At 37.8% G+C, this 13,907-nt stretch overlaps 1 protein-coding gene across 4 annotated transcripts in view; it reads left to right on the top strand.

Moving 5' to 3' along the window:
• The window catches only part of LOC133610945 (LIM domain-binding protein 3-like), a 73,970-nt gene extending 62,229 nt beyond the window's left edge, over nt 1–11,741 (top strand). For all 4 annotated transcript variants that reach the window (XM_061967753.1, XM_061967744.1, XM_061967735.1 and 1 more), the window contains 3 exons: nt 871–991; nt 8,012–8,127; nt 8,237–11,741. In XM_061967753.1, coding sequence (XP_061823737.1) covers nt 871–991; nt 8,012–8,127; nt 8,237–8,326 — 327 coding nt within the window. In that variant the 3' untranslated portion in view covers nt 8,327–11,741. The remainder of the gene's footprint in view (nt 1–870; nt 992–8,011; nt 8,128–8,236) is intronic.
• Nucleotides 11,742–13,907: the final 2,166 nt, after the last annotated feature.

Here is a 13,907-nt window from a genome sequence, read left to right as displayed (position 1 = left end):
TGGCAACATATGTTGCTTCAAAACCTGTATGTACCTTTCAGCATTAACGGTGCCTTCACAGATGTGTGAGTTACCCATGTCTTGGGCACTAATACACCCCCATACCATCACACATGCTGGCTTTTACACTTTGCGCCTAGAACAATCTGGATGGTTCTTTTTGGTCCGGAGGACACGACGTCCACAGTTTCCAAAAACAATTTGAAATGTGGACTCGTCAGACCACAGAACACTTTTCCACTTTGCATCAGTCCATCTTAGATAAGCTCAGGCCCAGCGAAGCCGACGGCGTTTCTGGGTGTTGTTGATAAACGGTTTTCGCCTTGCATAGCAGAGTTTTAACTTGCACTTACAGATGTAGCGACCAACTGTAGTTACTGACAGTGGGTTTCTGAAGTGTTCCTTAGCCCATGTGGTGATATCCTTTACACACTGATGTCGCTTGTTGATGCAGTACAGCCTGAGGGATGGAAGGTCACGGGCTTAGCTGCTTACGTGCAGTGATTTCTCCAGATTCTCTGAACCCTTTGATGATATTACGGACCGTAGATGGCGAAATCCCTAAATTCCTTGCAATAGCTGGTTGAGAAAGGTTTTTCTTAAACTGTTCAACAAATGATTTGCAAATCATTGTATTCCATTTATATTTACATCCAACACAATTTCCCAACTCATATGGAAACGGGGGTTGTACATCAAACTACAACAACTACTTAAAATACAACAACTACATCAAACTACATAAAAAGATGATAACTATGCAAAATGACGATGAATTTGTTAAACTACACCGACTATGCCAAACTACGTCAACTATGCCAAACTAGGACAAGTACATAAAGCTTGACAAAGATTGTTGTTGTGTTGCAGGAGGTGATGCACGCTCTGAGGCAGACGTGGCACACCACATGTTTCGTGTGCGCCGCCTGTGGAAAACCTTTTGGCAACAGTCTCTTCCACATGGAGGATGGAGAACCTTACTGCGAGAAAGGTTAGCTTCCTCCTGCTAACATGCTAACACACATGTTGCTAACACAGATGTTGCCAACAAAAATGTTGCCAACAAAAATTACCTCCTCAGATTATGTTGCAAAACAAAGATGTTGTTAACAAAGATGTTGGCAAAAAAAAAAAGATGTTGCTAACAAAGATGATGCTAACAAAGATGTTGCCAACATGGATGTTGCCAACAAAGATGTTGCTAACAAAGATGTTGACAACAAAGATGTTGCCAACAAAGATGTTGCCAACAAAGATGTTGCTATCAAAGATGATGTCAACAAAGATGTTGCCAACAAAGATGATGTCAACAAAGATGTTGCCAACAAGGATGTTGTCAACAAAGATGTTGCTAACAAAGATGTTGCTAACAAATATGTTGCTAACAAAGATGATGCTAACAAAGATGTTGCTAACAAAGATGATGCTAACAAAGATGTCCTCCTCAGATTACGTTGCCAACAAAGATGTTGCTAACAAAGATGTCCTCCTCAGATGATGTTGCTAACAAAGATGTTGCATACAAAGATGTTGCATACAAAGATGTTGCCAACAAAGATGTTGCTAACAAAGATGTTGCCAACAAAGATGTTGCTAACAAAGATGTTGCCAACAAAGATGTTGCTAACAAAGATGTTGCCAACAAAGATGTTGCCAACAAAGATGTTGCTAACAAAGATGTTGCCAACAAAGATGTTGCCAACAAAGATGTTGCTAACAAAGATGTTGCTAACAAAAATGTTGCTAACAAAGATGTTGCCAACAAAGATTTTGCTAACAAAGAGTTTGCCAACAAAGATGTCGCCAATAAAAATGATGCTAACAAAGATGTTGCTAACAAAGATGTTGCTAACAAAGATGTTGCTAACAAAGATGATGCTAACAAAGATGTTGCTAACAAAGATGATGCTAACAAAGATGTCCTCCTCAGATTACGTTGCCAACAAAGATGTTGCTAACAAAGATGTTGCTAACAAAGATGATGCTAACAAAGATGTCCTCCTCAGATTACGTTGCCAACAAAGATGTTGCTAACAAAGATGTCCTCCTCAGATGATGTTGCTAACAAAGATGTTGCATACAAAGATGTTGCATACAAAGATGTTGCCAACAAAGATGTTGCTAACAAAGATGTTGCCAACAAAGATGTTGCCAACAAAGATGTTGCTAACAAAGATGTTGCCAACAAAGATGTTGCTAACAAAGATGTTGCTAACAAAAATGTTGCTAACAAAGATGTTGCCAACAAAGATTTTGCTAACAAAGAGTTTGCCAACAAAGATGTTGCCAATAAAAATGATGCTAACAAAGATGTTGCTAACAAAGATGTTGCTAACAAAGATGTTGCTAACAAAGATGATGCTAACAAAGATGTTGCTAACAAAGATGATGCTAACAAAGATGTCCTCCTCAGATTACGTTGCCAACAAAGATGTTGCTAACAAAGATGTTGCTAACAAAGATGATGCTAACAAAGATGTCCTCCTCAGATTACGTTGCCAACAAAGATGTTGCTAACAAAGATGTCCTCCTCAGATGATGTTGCTAACAAAGATGTTGCATACAAAGATGTTGCTAGCAAAGATATTGCCAACAAAGATGTTGCCAACAAAGATGTTGCTAACAAAGATGTTGCTAACAAAGATGTTGCTAACAAAGATGATGCTAACAAAGATGTTGCTAACAAAGATGATGCTAACAAAGATGTCCTCCTCAGATTACGTTGCCAACAAAGATGTTGCTAACAAAGATGTCCTCCTCAGATGATGTTGCTAACAAAGATGTTGCATACAAAGATGTTGCTAGCAAAGATATTGCCAACAAAGATGTTGCTAACAAAGATGTTGCTAACAAAAATGTTGCTAACAAAGACGTTGCCAACAAAGATTTTGCTAACAAAGAGTTTGCCAACAAAGATGTTGCTAACAAAGATGTTGCCAATAAAAATGATGCTAACAAAGATGTTGCTAACAAAGATGTTGCTAACAAAGATGATGCTAACAAAGATGTTGCTAACAAAGATGTTGCTAACAAAGATGATGCTAACAAAGATGTTGCTAACAAAGATGATGCTAACAAAGATGTCCTCCTCAGATTACGTTGCCAACAAAGATGTTGCTAACAAAGATGTTGCTAACAAAGATGATGCTAACAAAGATGTCCTCCTCAGATTACGTTGCCAACAAAGATGTTGCTAACAAAGATGTCCTCCTCAGATGATGTTGCTAACAAAGATGTTGCATACAAAGATGTTGCCAGCAAAGATATTGCCAACAAAGATGTTGCTAACAAAGATGTTGCTAACAAAGATGTTGCTAACAAAGATGATGCTAACAAAGATGTTGCTAACAAAGATGATGCTAACAAAGATGTCCTCCTCAGATTACGTTGCCAACAAAGATGTTGCTAACAAAGATGTCCTCCTCAGATGATGTTGCTAACAAAGATGTTGCATACAAAGATGTTGCTAGCAAAGATATTGCCAACAAAGATGTTGCTAACAAAGATGTTGCTAACAAAAATGTTGCTAACAAAGATGTTGCCAACAAAGATGTTGCTAACAAAGATGTTGCTAACAAAAATGTTGCTAACAAAGATGTTGCCAACAAAGATTTTGCTAACAAAGAGTTTGCCAACAAAGATGTTGCCAATAAAAATGATGCTAACAAAGATGTTGCCAACAAAGATGTTGCTAACAAAGATGTTGACAACAAAGATGTTGCCAACAAAGATGTTGCCAACAAAGATGTTGCTATCAAAGATGATGTCAACAAAGATGTTGCCAACAAAGATGATGTCAACAAAGATGTTGCCAACAAGGATGTTGTCAACAAAGATGTTGCTAACAAAGATGTTGCTAACAAATATGTTGCTAACAAAGATGATGCTAACAAAGATGTTGCTAACAAAGATGATGCTAACAAAGATGTCCTCCTCAGATTACGTTGCCAACAAAGATGTTGCTAACAAAGATGTCCTCCTCAGATGATGTTGCTAACAAAGATGTTGCATACAAAGATGTTGCATACAAAGATGTTGCCAACAAAGATGTTGCTAACAAAGATGTTGCCAACAAAGATGTTGCTAACAAAGATGTTGCCAACAAAGATGTTGCCAACAAAGATGTTGCTAACAAAGATGTTGCCAACAAAGATGTTGCCAACAAAGATGTTGCTAACAAAGATGTTGCTAACAAAAATGTTGCTAACAAAGATGTTGCCAACAAAGATTTTGCTAACAAAGAGTTTGCCAACAAAGATGTTGCCAATAAAAATGATGCTAACAAAGATGTTGCTAACAAAGATGTTGCTAACAAAGATGTTGCTAACAAAGATGATGCTAACAAAGATGTTGCTAACAAAGATGATGCTAACAAAGATGTCCTCCTCAGATTACGTTGCCAACAAAGATGTTGCTAACAAAGATGTTGCTAACAAAGATGATGCTAACAAAGATGTTGCTAACAAAGATGATGCTAACAAAGATGTCCTCCTCAGATTACGTTGCCAACAAAGATGTTGCTAACAAAGATGTCCTCCTCAGATGATGTTGCTAACAAAGATGTTGCATACAAAGATGTTGCATACAAAGATGTTGCCAACAAAGATGTTGCTAACAAAGATGTTGCCAACAAAGATGTTGCCAACAAAGATGTTGCCAACAAAGATGTTGCCAACAAAGATGTTGCCAACAAAGATGTTGCTAACAAAGATGTTGCTAACAAAAATGTTGCTAACAAAGATGTTGCCAACAAAGATTTTGCTAACAAAGAGTTTGCCAACAAAGATGTTGCCAATAAAAATGATGCTAACAAAGATGTTGCTAACAAAGATGTTGCTAACAAAGATGTTGCTAACAAAGATGATGCTAACAAAGATGTTGCTAACAAAGATGATGCTAACAAAGATGTCCTCCTCAGATTACGTTGCCAACAAAGATGTTGCTAACAAAGATGTTGCTAACAAAGATGATGCTAACAAAGATGTCCTCCTCAGATTACGTTGCCAACAAAGATGTTGCTAACAAAGATGTCCTCCTCAGATGATGTTGCTAACAAAGATGTTGCATACAAAGATGTTGCATACAAAGATGTTGCCAACAAAGATGTTGCTAACAAAGATGTTGCCAACAAAGATGTTGCCAACAAAGATGTTGCTAACAAAGATGTTGCCAACAAAGATGTTGCTAACAAAGATGTTGCTAACAAAAATGTTGCTAACAAAGATGTTGCCAACAAAGATTTTGCTAACAAAGAGTTTGCCAACAAAGATGTTGCCAATAAAAATGATGCTAACAAAGATGTTGCTAACAAAGATGTTGCTAACAAAGATGTTGCTAACAAAGATGATGCTAACAAAGATGTTGCTAACAAAGATGATGCTAACAAAGATGTCCTCCTCAGATTACGTTGCCAACAAAGATGTTGCTAACAAAGATGTTGCTAACAAAGATGATGCTAACAAAGATGTCCTCCTCAGATTACGTTGCCAACAAAGATGTTGCTAACAAAGATGTCCTCCTCAGATGATGTTGCTAACAAAGATGTTGCATACAAAGATGTTGCTAGCAAAGATATTGCCAACAAAGATGTTGCCAACAAAGATGTTGCTAACAAAGATGTTGCTAACAAAGATGTTGCTAACAAAGATGATGCTAACAAAGATGTTGCTAACAAAGATGATGCTAACAAAGATGTCCTCCTCAGATTACGTTGCCAACAAAGATGTTGCTAACAAAGATGTCCTCCTCAGATGATGTTGCTAACAAAGATGTTGCATACAAAGATGTTGCTAGCAAAGATATTGCCAACAAAGATGTTGCTAACAAAGATGTTGCTAACAAAAATGTTGCTAACAAAGATGTTGCCAACAAAGATTTTGCTAACAAAGAGTTTGCCAACAAAGATGTTGCTAACAAAGATGTTGCCAATAAAAATGATGCTAACAAAGATGTTGCTAACAAAGATGTTGCTAACAAAGATGATGCTAACAAAGATGTTGCTAACAAAGATGATGCTAACAAAGATGTTGCTAACAAAGATGATGCTAACAAAGATGTCCTCCTCAGATTACGTTGCCAACAAAGATGTTGCTAACAAAGATGTTGCTAACAAAGATGATGCTAACAAAGATGTCCTCCTCAGATTACGTTGCCAACAAAGATGTTGCTAACAAAGATGTCCTCCTCAGATGATGTTGCTAACAAAGATGTTGCATACAAAGATGTTGCCAGCAAAGATATTGCCAACAAAGATGTTGCTAACAAAGATGTTGCTAACAAAGATGTTGCTAACAAAGATGATGCTAACAAAGATGTTGCTAACAAAGATGATGCTAACAAAGATGTCCTCCTCAGATTACGTTGCCAACAAAGATGTTGCTAACAAAGATGTCCTCCTCAGATGATGTTGCTAACAAAGATGTTGCATACAAAGATGTTGCTAGCAAAGATATTGCCAACAAAGATGTTGCTAACAAAGATGTTGCTAACAAAAATGTTGCTAACAAAGATGTTGCCAACAAAGATGTTGCTAACAAAGATGTTGCTAACAAAAATGTTGCTAACAAAGATGTTGCCAACAAAGATTTTGCTAACAAAGAGTTTGCCAACAAAGATGTTGCCAATAAAAATGATGCTAACAAAGATGTTGCTAACAAAGATGTTGCTAACAAAGATGTTGCTAACAAAGATGATGCTAACAAAGATGTTGCTAACAAAGATGATGCTAACAAAGATGTCCTCCTCAGATTACGTTGCCAACAAAGATGTTGCTAACAAAGATGTTGCTAACAAAGATGATGCTAACAAAGATGTCCTCCTCAGATTACGTTGCCAACAAAGATGTTGCTAACAAAGATGTCCTCCTCAGATGATGTTGCTAACAAAGATGTTGCATACAAAGATGTTGCTAGCAAAGATATTGCCAACAAAGATGTTGCCAACAAAGATGTTGCTAACAAAGATGTTGCTAACAAAGATGTTGCTAACAAAGATGATGCTAACAAAGATGTTGCTAACAAAGATGATGCTAACAAAGATGTCCTCCTCAGATTACGTTGCCAACAAAGATGTTGCTAACAAAGATGTCCTCCTCAGATGATGTTGCTAACAAAGATGTTGCATACAAAGATGTTGCTAGCAAAGATATTGCCAACAAAGATGTTGCTAACAAAGATGTTGCTAACAAAAATGTTGCTAACAAAGATGATGCCAACAAAGATTTTGCTAACAAAGAGTTTGCCAACAAAGATGTTGCTAACAAAGATGTTGCCAATAAAAATGATGCTAACAAAGATGTTGCCAACAAAAAGTTTGCCAACAAAGATGTTGCTAACAAAGATGATGTCAACAAAGAGTTTGCTAACAAAGAGTTTGCCAACAAAGATGTTGCTAACAAAGATGTTGCCAATAAAAATGATGCTAACAAAGATGTTGCTAACAAAGATGTTGCTAACAAAGATGTTGCCAACAAAGATGATGCTAACAAAGATGTTGCCAACAAAGATGTTGCTAACAAAGATGTTGCTAACAAAGAGTTTGCTAACAAAGATGTTGCCAACAAAAATGATGCTAACAAAGAGTTTGCCAACAAATATGTTGCCAACAAAGATGTTGCTAACAAAGATGTTGCTAACAAAAATGATGCTAACAAAGATGTTGCTAACAAAGATGATGCCAACAAAGATGTTGCCAACAAAGATGATGCTAACAAAGATGTTGCTAACAAAGATGATGCTAACAAAGATGATGCTAACAAAGATGTTGCTAACAAAGATGATGCCAACAAAGATGTTGCTAACAAAGATGATGCCAACAAAGATGATGCTAACAAAGATGTTGCTAACAAAGATGATGCTAACAAAGATGATGCTAACAAAGATGTTGCTAACAAAGATGATGCTAACAAAGATGTTGCTAACAAAGATGATGCTAACAAAGATGTTGCTAACAAAGATGATGCTAACAAAGATGTTGCTAACAAAGATGATGCTAACAAAGATGTCCTCCTCAGATTACGTGGCGCTCTTCAGCACCAAATGTCACGGCTGTGACTTCCCAGTGGAAGCTGGAGATAAATTCATCGAAGCTTTGGGTCACACCTGGCATGACACCTGCTTCGTGTGCGCGGTAAGCTCCTCCTCCTTCCCTCCGACAATACTTCTTAAAGTACTGCGTTGTTGTAGTATTGTGTAGATGAAGTACTGTGCTGCAAAGTGAGGAGTGTGTGTACTTGCAGGTGTGTCACATCAACCTGGAAGGCCAACCTTTCTACTCCAAGAAGGACAAACCTTTGTGCAAGAAGCACGCTCACGCCATCAACGTGTAACCTAGCAACCACATGCATCAATGTGTAACCTAGCAACCACACGCCATCAATGTGTAACCTAGCAACCGCACGCCATCTATGTGTAACCTAGCAACCACACGCCATCAACGTGTAACCTGGCAACCACACGCCATCAACCTATAACCCAGCAACCACACACATCAACCTGTAACCTAGCAACCACACACATCAACCTGTAACCTGGCAACCACACACATCAACCTGTAACCTGGCATCCACACGCCATCAACGTGTAACCTAGCAATCACACACATCAACGTGTAACCTGGCAACCACACGCCATCAACGTGTAACCTGGCAACCACACGCATCAATGTGTAACCTAGCAACCACACGCCATCAATGTGTAACCTAGCAACCGCACGCCATCAATGTGTAACCTAGCAACCGTACGCCATCAACGTGTAACCTGGCAACCACACGCCATCAACGTGTAACCTGGCAACCACACACATCAACGTGTAACCTAGCAACTGTACGCCATCAACGTGTAACCTAGCAACCGCAGGCCATCAACGTGTAACCTAGCAACCGCTTCTTCACTTCTACACGCGTGTGCTAAAACACATTTTGCTTTTGCTTTTTTAAATCTTCCAATTTCAAATCAAATCTTTGTCTTCTGTTTTTCTCTTTGAATTGTTCTTTTTGCTTTTCTTTGTTTGCAACAACATGAAACCTTTCAGGCTGTGAATGCAACTCAAGCCTTACTGTGGTCAAATTCCCCAGCTTCTTACAGACACTTGAACTAACCACAGGCAACAATCTGCAATGTAATAAACATACAAGAAAGTTGAACTCTATGAATAAATATGTCATCCATCCATCCATCCATTTTCTACCGCTTGTCCCTTTCGGGGTCGCGGGTAAATATGTCATCCACCCAAAAATAATATTTAAATACTTTGTCATTTTTTTTTAATAACTGTAAGAATACAAATGAATCAAAGGAGATACAATTTATTGATTTTATATTATGTGTAATATAGTTTAATGACCAGAATTATTTTAGACACTTGAACTCAGCACATTCAGTCCTGCAGGATTACAGTCACTCAATGTAACATTTGAATGTCCTACACTATGTTAGACACTTGAACTCAGCACATTCAGTCCTGCAGGATTACAGTCACCCAAAGTAACATTTGAATGTCCTACACTATGTTAGACACTTGAACGCAGCACATTAAGTCCTACAAGATTACAAACCCCCAAAGTAACATTTGAATGTCCTACACTATGTTAGATACTTGAACTCAACACATTGAGTCCTGCAAGATTAGAGAAACCGAAAGTAACATTTGAATGCCCTACGCTATGTTAGACACTTGAACTCAGCACAGTCAGTCCTGCAAAATTGCAGACACCAAAGGTAACATTTGAATGTCCCACACTATGTTAGACACTTGAACTCAGCACATTCAGTACTGCAGGATTACAGTCACCCAATGTAAAATTTGAATGTCCTATACTATGTTAGACACTTGAACTCAGCACATTTACTCCTACAAGATTACAAACCCCCAAAGTAACATGTCCTACACTATGTTAGACACTTGAACTCAGCACCTTTAATCCTACAAGATTACAAAAACCCAAAGTAACATTTGAATGTCCTACACTATGTTAGATACTTGAACTCAACACATTGAGTCCTGCAAGATTAGAGAAACCGAAAGTAACATTTGAATGCCCTACGCTATGTTAGACACTTGAACTCAGCACATTCAGTCCTGCAAAATTGCAGACACCCAAGGTAACATTTGAATGTCCCACACTATGTTAGACACTTGAACTCAGCACATTCAGTACTGCAGGATTACAGTCACCCAATGTAAAATTTGAATGTCCTATACTATGTTAGACACTTGAACTCAGCACATTTACTCCTACAAGATTACAAACCCCCAAAGTAACATGTCCTACACTATGTTAGACACTTGAACTCAGCACCTTTAATCCTACAAGATTACAAAAACCCAAAGTAACATTTGAATGTCTCACACTATGTTAGATACTTGAACTCAACACATTCAGTCATGCAGGATTAGAGAAACCCAAAGTAACATTTGAATGTCCTACGCTATGTTAGACACTTGAACTCAACACATTCAGTCCTGCAAGATTAGAGAAACCCAAAGTAAAATTTGAATGTCCTATACTATGTTAGACACTTGAACTCAGCACATTCAGTACTGCAGGATTACAGTCACCCAATGTCAAATTTGAATGTCCTACACTATGTTAGACACTTGAACTCAGCACATTTAATCCTACAAGATTACAAAAACCCAAAGTAACATTTGAATGTCTCACACTATGTTAGATACTTGAACTCAACACATTCAGTCATGCAGGATTAGAGAAACCCAAAGTAACATTTGAATGTCCTACGCTATGTTAGACACCTGAACTCAACACATTCAGTCCTGCAAGATTAGAGAAACCCAAAGTAACATTTGAATGTCCTACACTATGTTAGACACTTGAACTCAGCACATTTACTCCTACAAGATTACAAATCCCCAAAGTAGCATGTCCTACACTATGTTAGACACTTGAACTCAGCACCTTTAATCCTACAAGATTACAAAAACCCAAAGTAACATTTGAATGTCTCACACTATGTTAGATACTTGAACTCAACACATTCAGTCATGCAGGATTAGAGAACCCCAAAGTAACATTTGAATGTCCTACGCTATGTTAGACACTTGAACTCAACACATTCAGTCCTGCAAGATTAGAGAAACCCAAAGTAACATTTGAATGTCCTACGCTATGTTAGACACTTGAACTCAGCACATTCAGTCCCGCAACATTGCGGACACCCAAAGTAACATTTGAATTTCCTCCACTTTGTTAAACACTTGAACTCAGCACATTAAATTCTGCAAGATTGCAGACACCCAAAGTAACATTTGAATGTCCCACACTATGTTAGACACTTGAACTCAGCACATTAAATCCTGCAAGATTACAGCAACCCAAAGTAACTTTTGAATATCCTACACTATGTTAGACACTTGAACTCAGCACATTAAGTCCTGCAAGACTGCAGACACCCAAAGTAACATTTGAATGTCCTCCACTATGTTAGACACTTGAACTCAGCAGAGGCTATTTCTCACACACAGTATCTAACGTTAGAATGTCCCACAGTGTTTTGGACACCTGAAGTAAGCACAGACCATCACACTGTTCCTGACAACAAGCCACTAACTGATCTCGGCCTTATTTTTCATATTTCTTTGCAATAAAGTGAGATATTTATTTGCAATATGGTGCTCAGAAGAAAGCGCTGGATTTTTTTCTTAGAGTGTTTTTTTGTGACTGTAGTGAGAGAAATGTCAGCTTTGTGCTCGTAGAGTCATCACAGTGTTGGTCAGAAAGTAAAATGATGTAGTACTACTACTAGTTAGTAACAGCAGTGCTACTACTAGTTTATTTTGTGCTACTGTAGTAACAGCAGTAGTACTACTAGTTTATCTTGTGTTACTGTAGTAACAGCAGTAGTACTACTAGTTCAACTTGTGTTACTGTAGTAACAGCTGTAGTACCACTACTAGTTTATCTTGTGTTACTGTAGTAACATCAGTAGTACTACTAGTTTATCTTGTGTTACTGTAGTAACAGCAGTAGAACTACTAGTGTATCTTGTGTTACTGTAGTAACAGCAGTAGTACTACTGCTAGTTTATCGTGTGTTACTGTAGTAACAGCAGTAGTACTACTAGTTTATCTTGTGTTACTGTGGTAACAGCAGTAGAACTACTAGTTTATCTTGTGTTACTGTAGTAACAGCAGTAGTACTACTGCTAGTTTATCTTGTGCTACTGTAGTAACAGCAGTAGTACTACTAGTTTATATTGTGTTACTGTAGTAACATCAGTACTACTACTAGTTTATCTTGTGTTACTGTAGTAACAGCAGTAGTACTACTGCTAGTTTATCTTGTGCTACTGTAGTAACAGCAGTAGTACTACTAGTTTATATTGTGTTACTGTAGTAACATCAGTACTACTGCTAGTTTATCGTGTGTTACTGTAGTAACAGCAGTAGTACTACTAGTTTATCTTGTGTTACTGTGGTAACAGCAGTAGAACTACTAGTTTATCTTGTGTTACTGTAGTAACAGCAGTAGTACTACTGCTAGTTTATCTTGTGCTACTGTAGTAACAGCAGTAGTACTACTAGTTTATATTGTGTTACTGTAGTAACATCAGTACTACTACTAGTTTATCTTGTGTTACTGTAGTAACAGCAGTAGTACTACTAGTTCAACTTGTGTTACTGTAGTGACAGCAGTAGTACTACTAGTTTATATTGTTTTACTGTAGTGACAGCAGTAGTACTACTAGTTTATCTTGTGTTACTGTAGTAACAGCTGTACCACTACTAATTTGCCTTGTGTTACTGTAGTAACAGCAGTACCACTACTAGTTTATCTTGTGTTATTGTAGTAACAGCAGTAGTTCTACTAGTTTGTCTTGTGCTACTATAGTAACAGCAGTAATAGTACTAGTTTATTGTGTGTTACTGTAGTGACAGTAGTAGTAATACTACTTTATCTTAGGTTACTCTAATAACAGCAGTAATAGTACTAGTTACTGCTGTAACAGAAGTACTAGTTGATCTTATGCTACTCTAGTAACAGCAGTAGTAGTACTAGTTACTGCAGTAACAGTAGTGCTAGTTGATCTTATGTTACTCTAGTGACAGCAGCAGTAGTACTAGTTACTGCAGTAACAGTAGTCTAGTTGATCTTATGCTACTCTAGTTACAGCAGTAGTTGTACTAGTTTAACTTGTGTTACTTTAGTAACAGCAGTAGTACTACTAGTTTGTCTTGCGCTACTGTAGGGATAGTAGTAGTACTACTAGTTGATCTTAGATTACTCTAATAACAGCAGTACTAGTTACTGCAGTAACAGTAGTACTAGTTGAGCTTATGCTACTCTAGTAATAGTACTAGTTACTGTAGTACTAGTTAATATCATGCTATTCTAGTAACAGCGGTAGTAGTAGTAGTTACTGCAGTAACAGTAGTACTAGTTGATCTTATGCTATTCTAGTAACAGCAGTAGTAGTACTAGTTACTGCAGTTGTATAGTAGTAGTACTCGTTTTGTTTACCGCGACACAAACACATCACGGCTGCTAAGTCAACAGACGATGACGTTTGAAATTTACGACTGTCACTGGTGCCTTGAACACACCGTGTCCTGTGTCACCTGCACAGGTGAAGTACTTTCGCCACACCTGGGTATTTGTGTTGTGTGATTGTGTGCATGCATCACTTTGTGTTGTGCTGCTGCGGGAAGGAAGTTGTCATCTCACCTGTGAAGAATGTTTGTGGAATAAAGTCAGACTTTTGCTGCTCTCCAAGGATTCTGTCCACTTCTTCCCCTTCTGCACAATCCTCTTCAAACACAAACATATTGTCATCACACTTCAACATCTCTAACATGTCAACACTGCCTCTTTGCTAGGTCAGCATTGCACATGAAGATATTCTCTTAATGATTTTACACTGGATAAATACTTGTTGAGTATATATATAAAT

The sequence above is a fragment of the Nerophis lumbriciformis genome, linkage group LG02 (assembly GCF_033978685.3).
Source record: "Nerophis lumbriciformis linkage group LG02, RoL_Nlum_v2.1, whole genome shotgun sequence".
Taxonomy (NCBI): domain Eukaryota; kingdom Metazoa; phylum Chordata; class Actinopteri; order Syngnathiformes; family Syngnathidae; genus Nerophis; species Nerophis lumbriciformis.
Note: the sequence above shows the minus strand (reverse complement) of the source record. Positions and strands in the feature narration are given on the sequence as shown.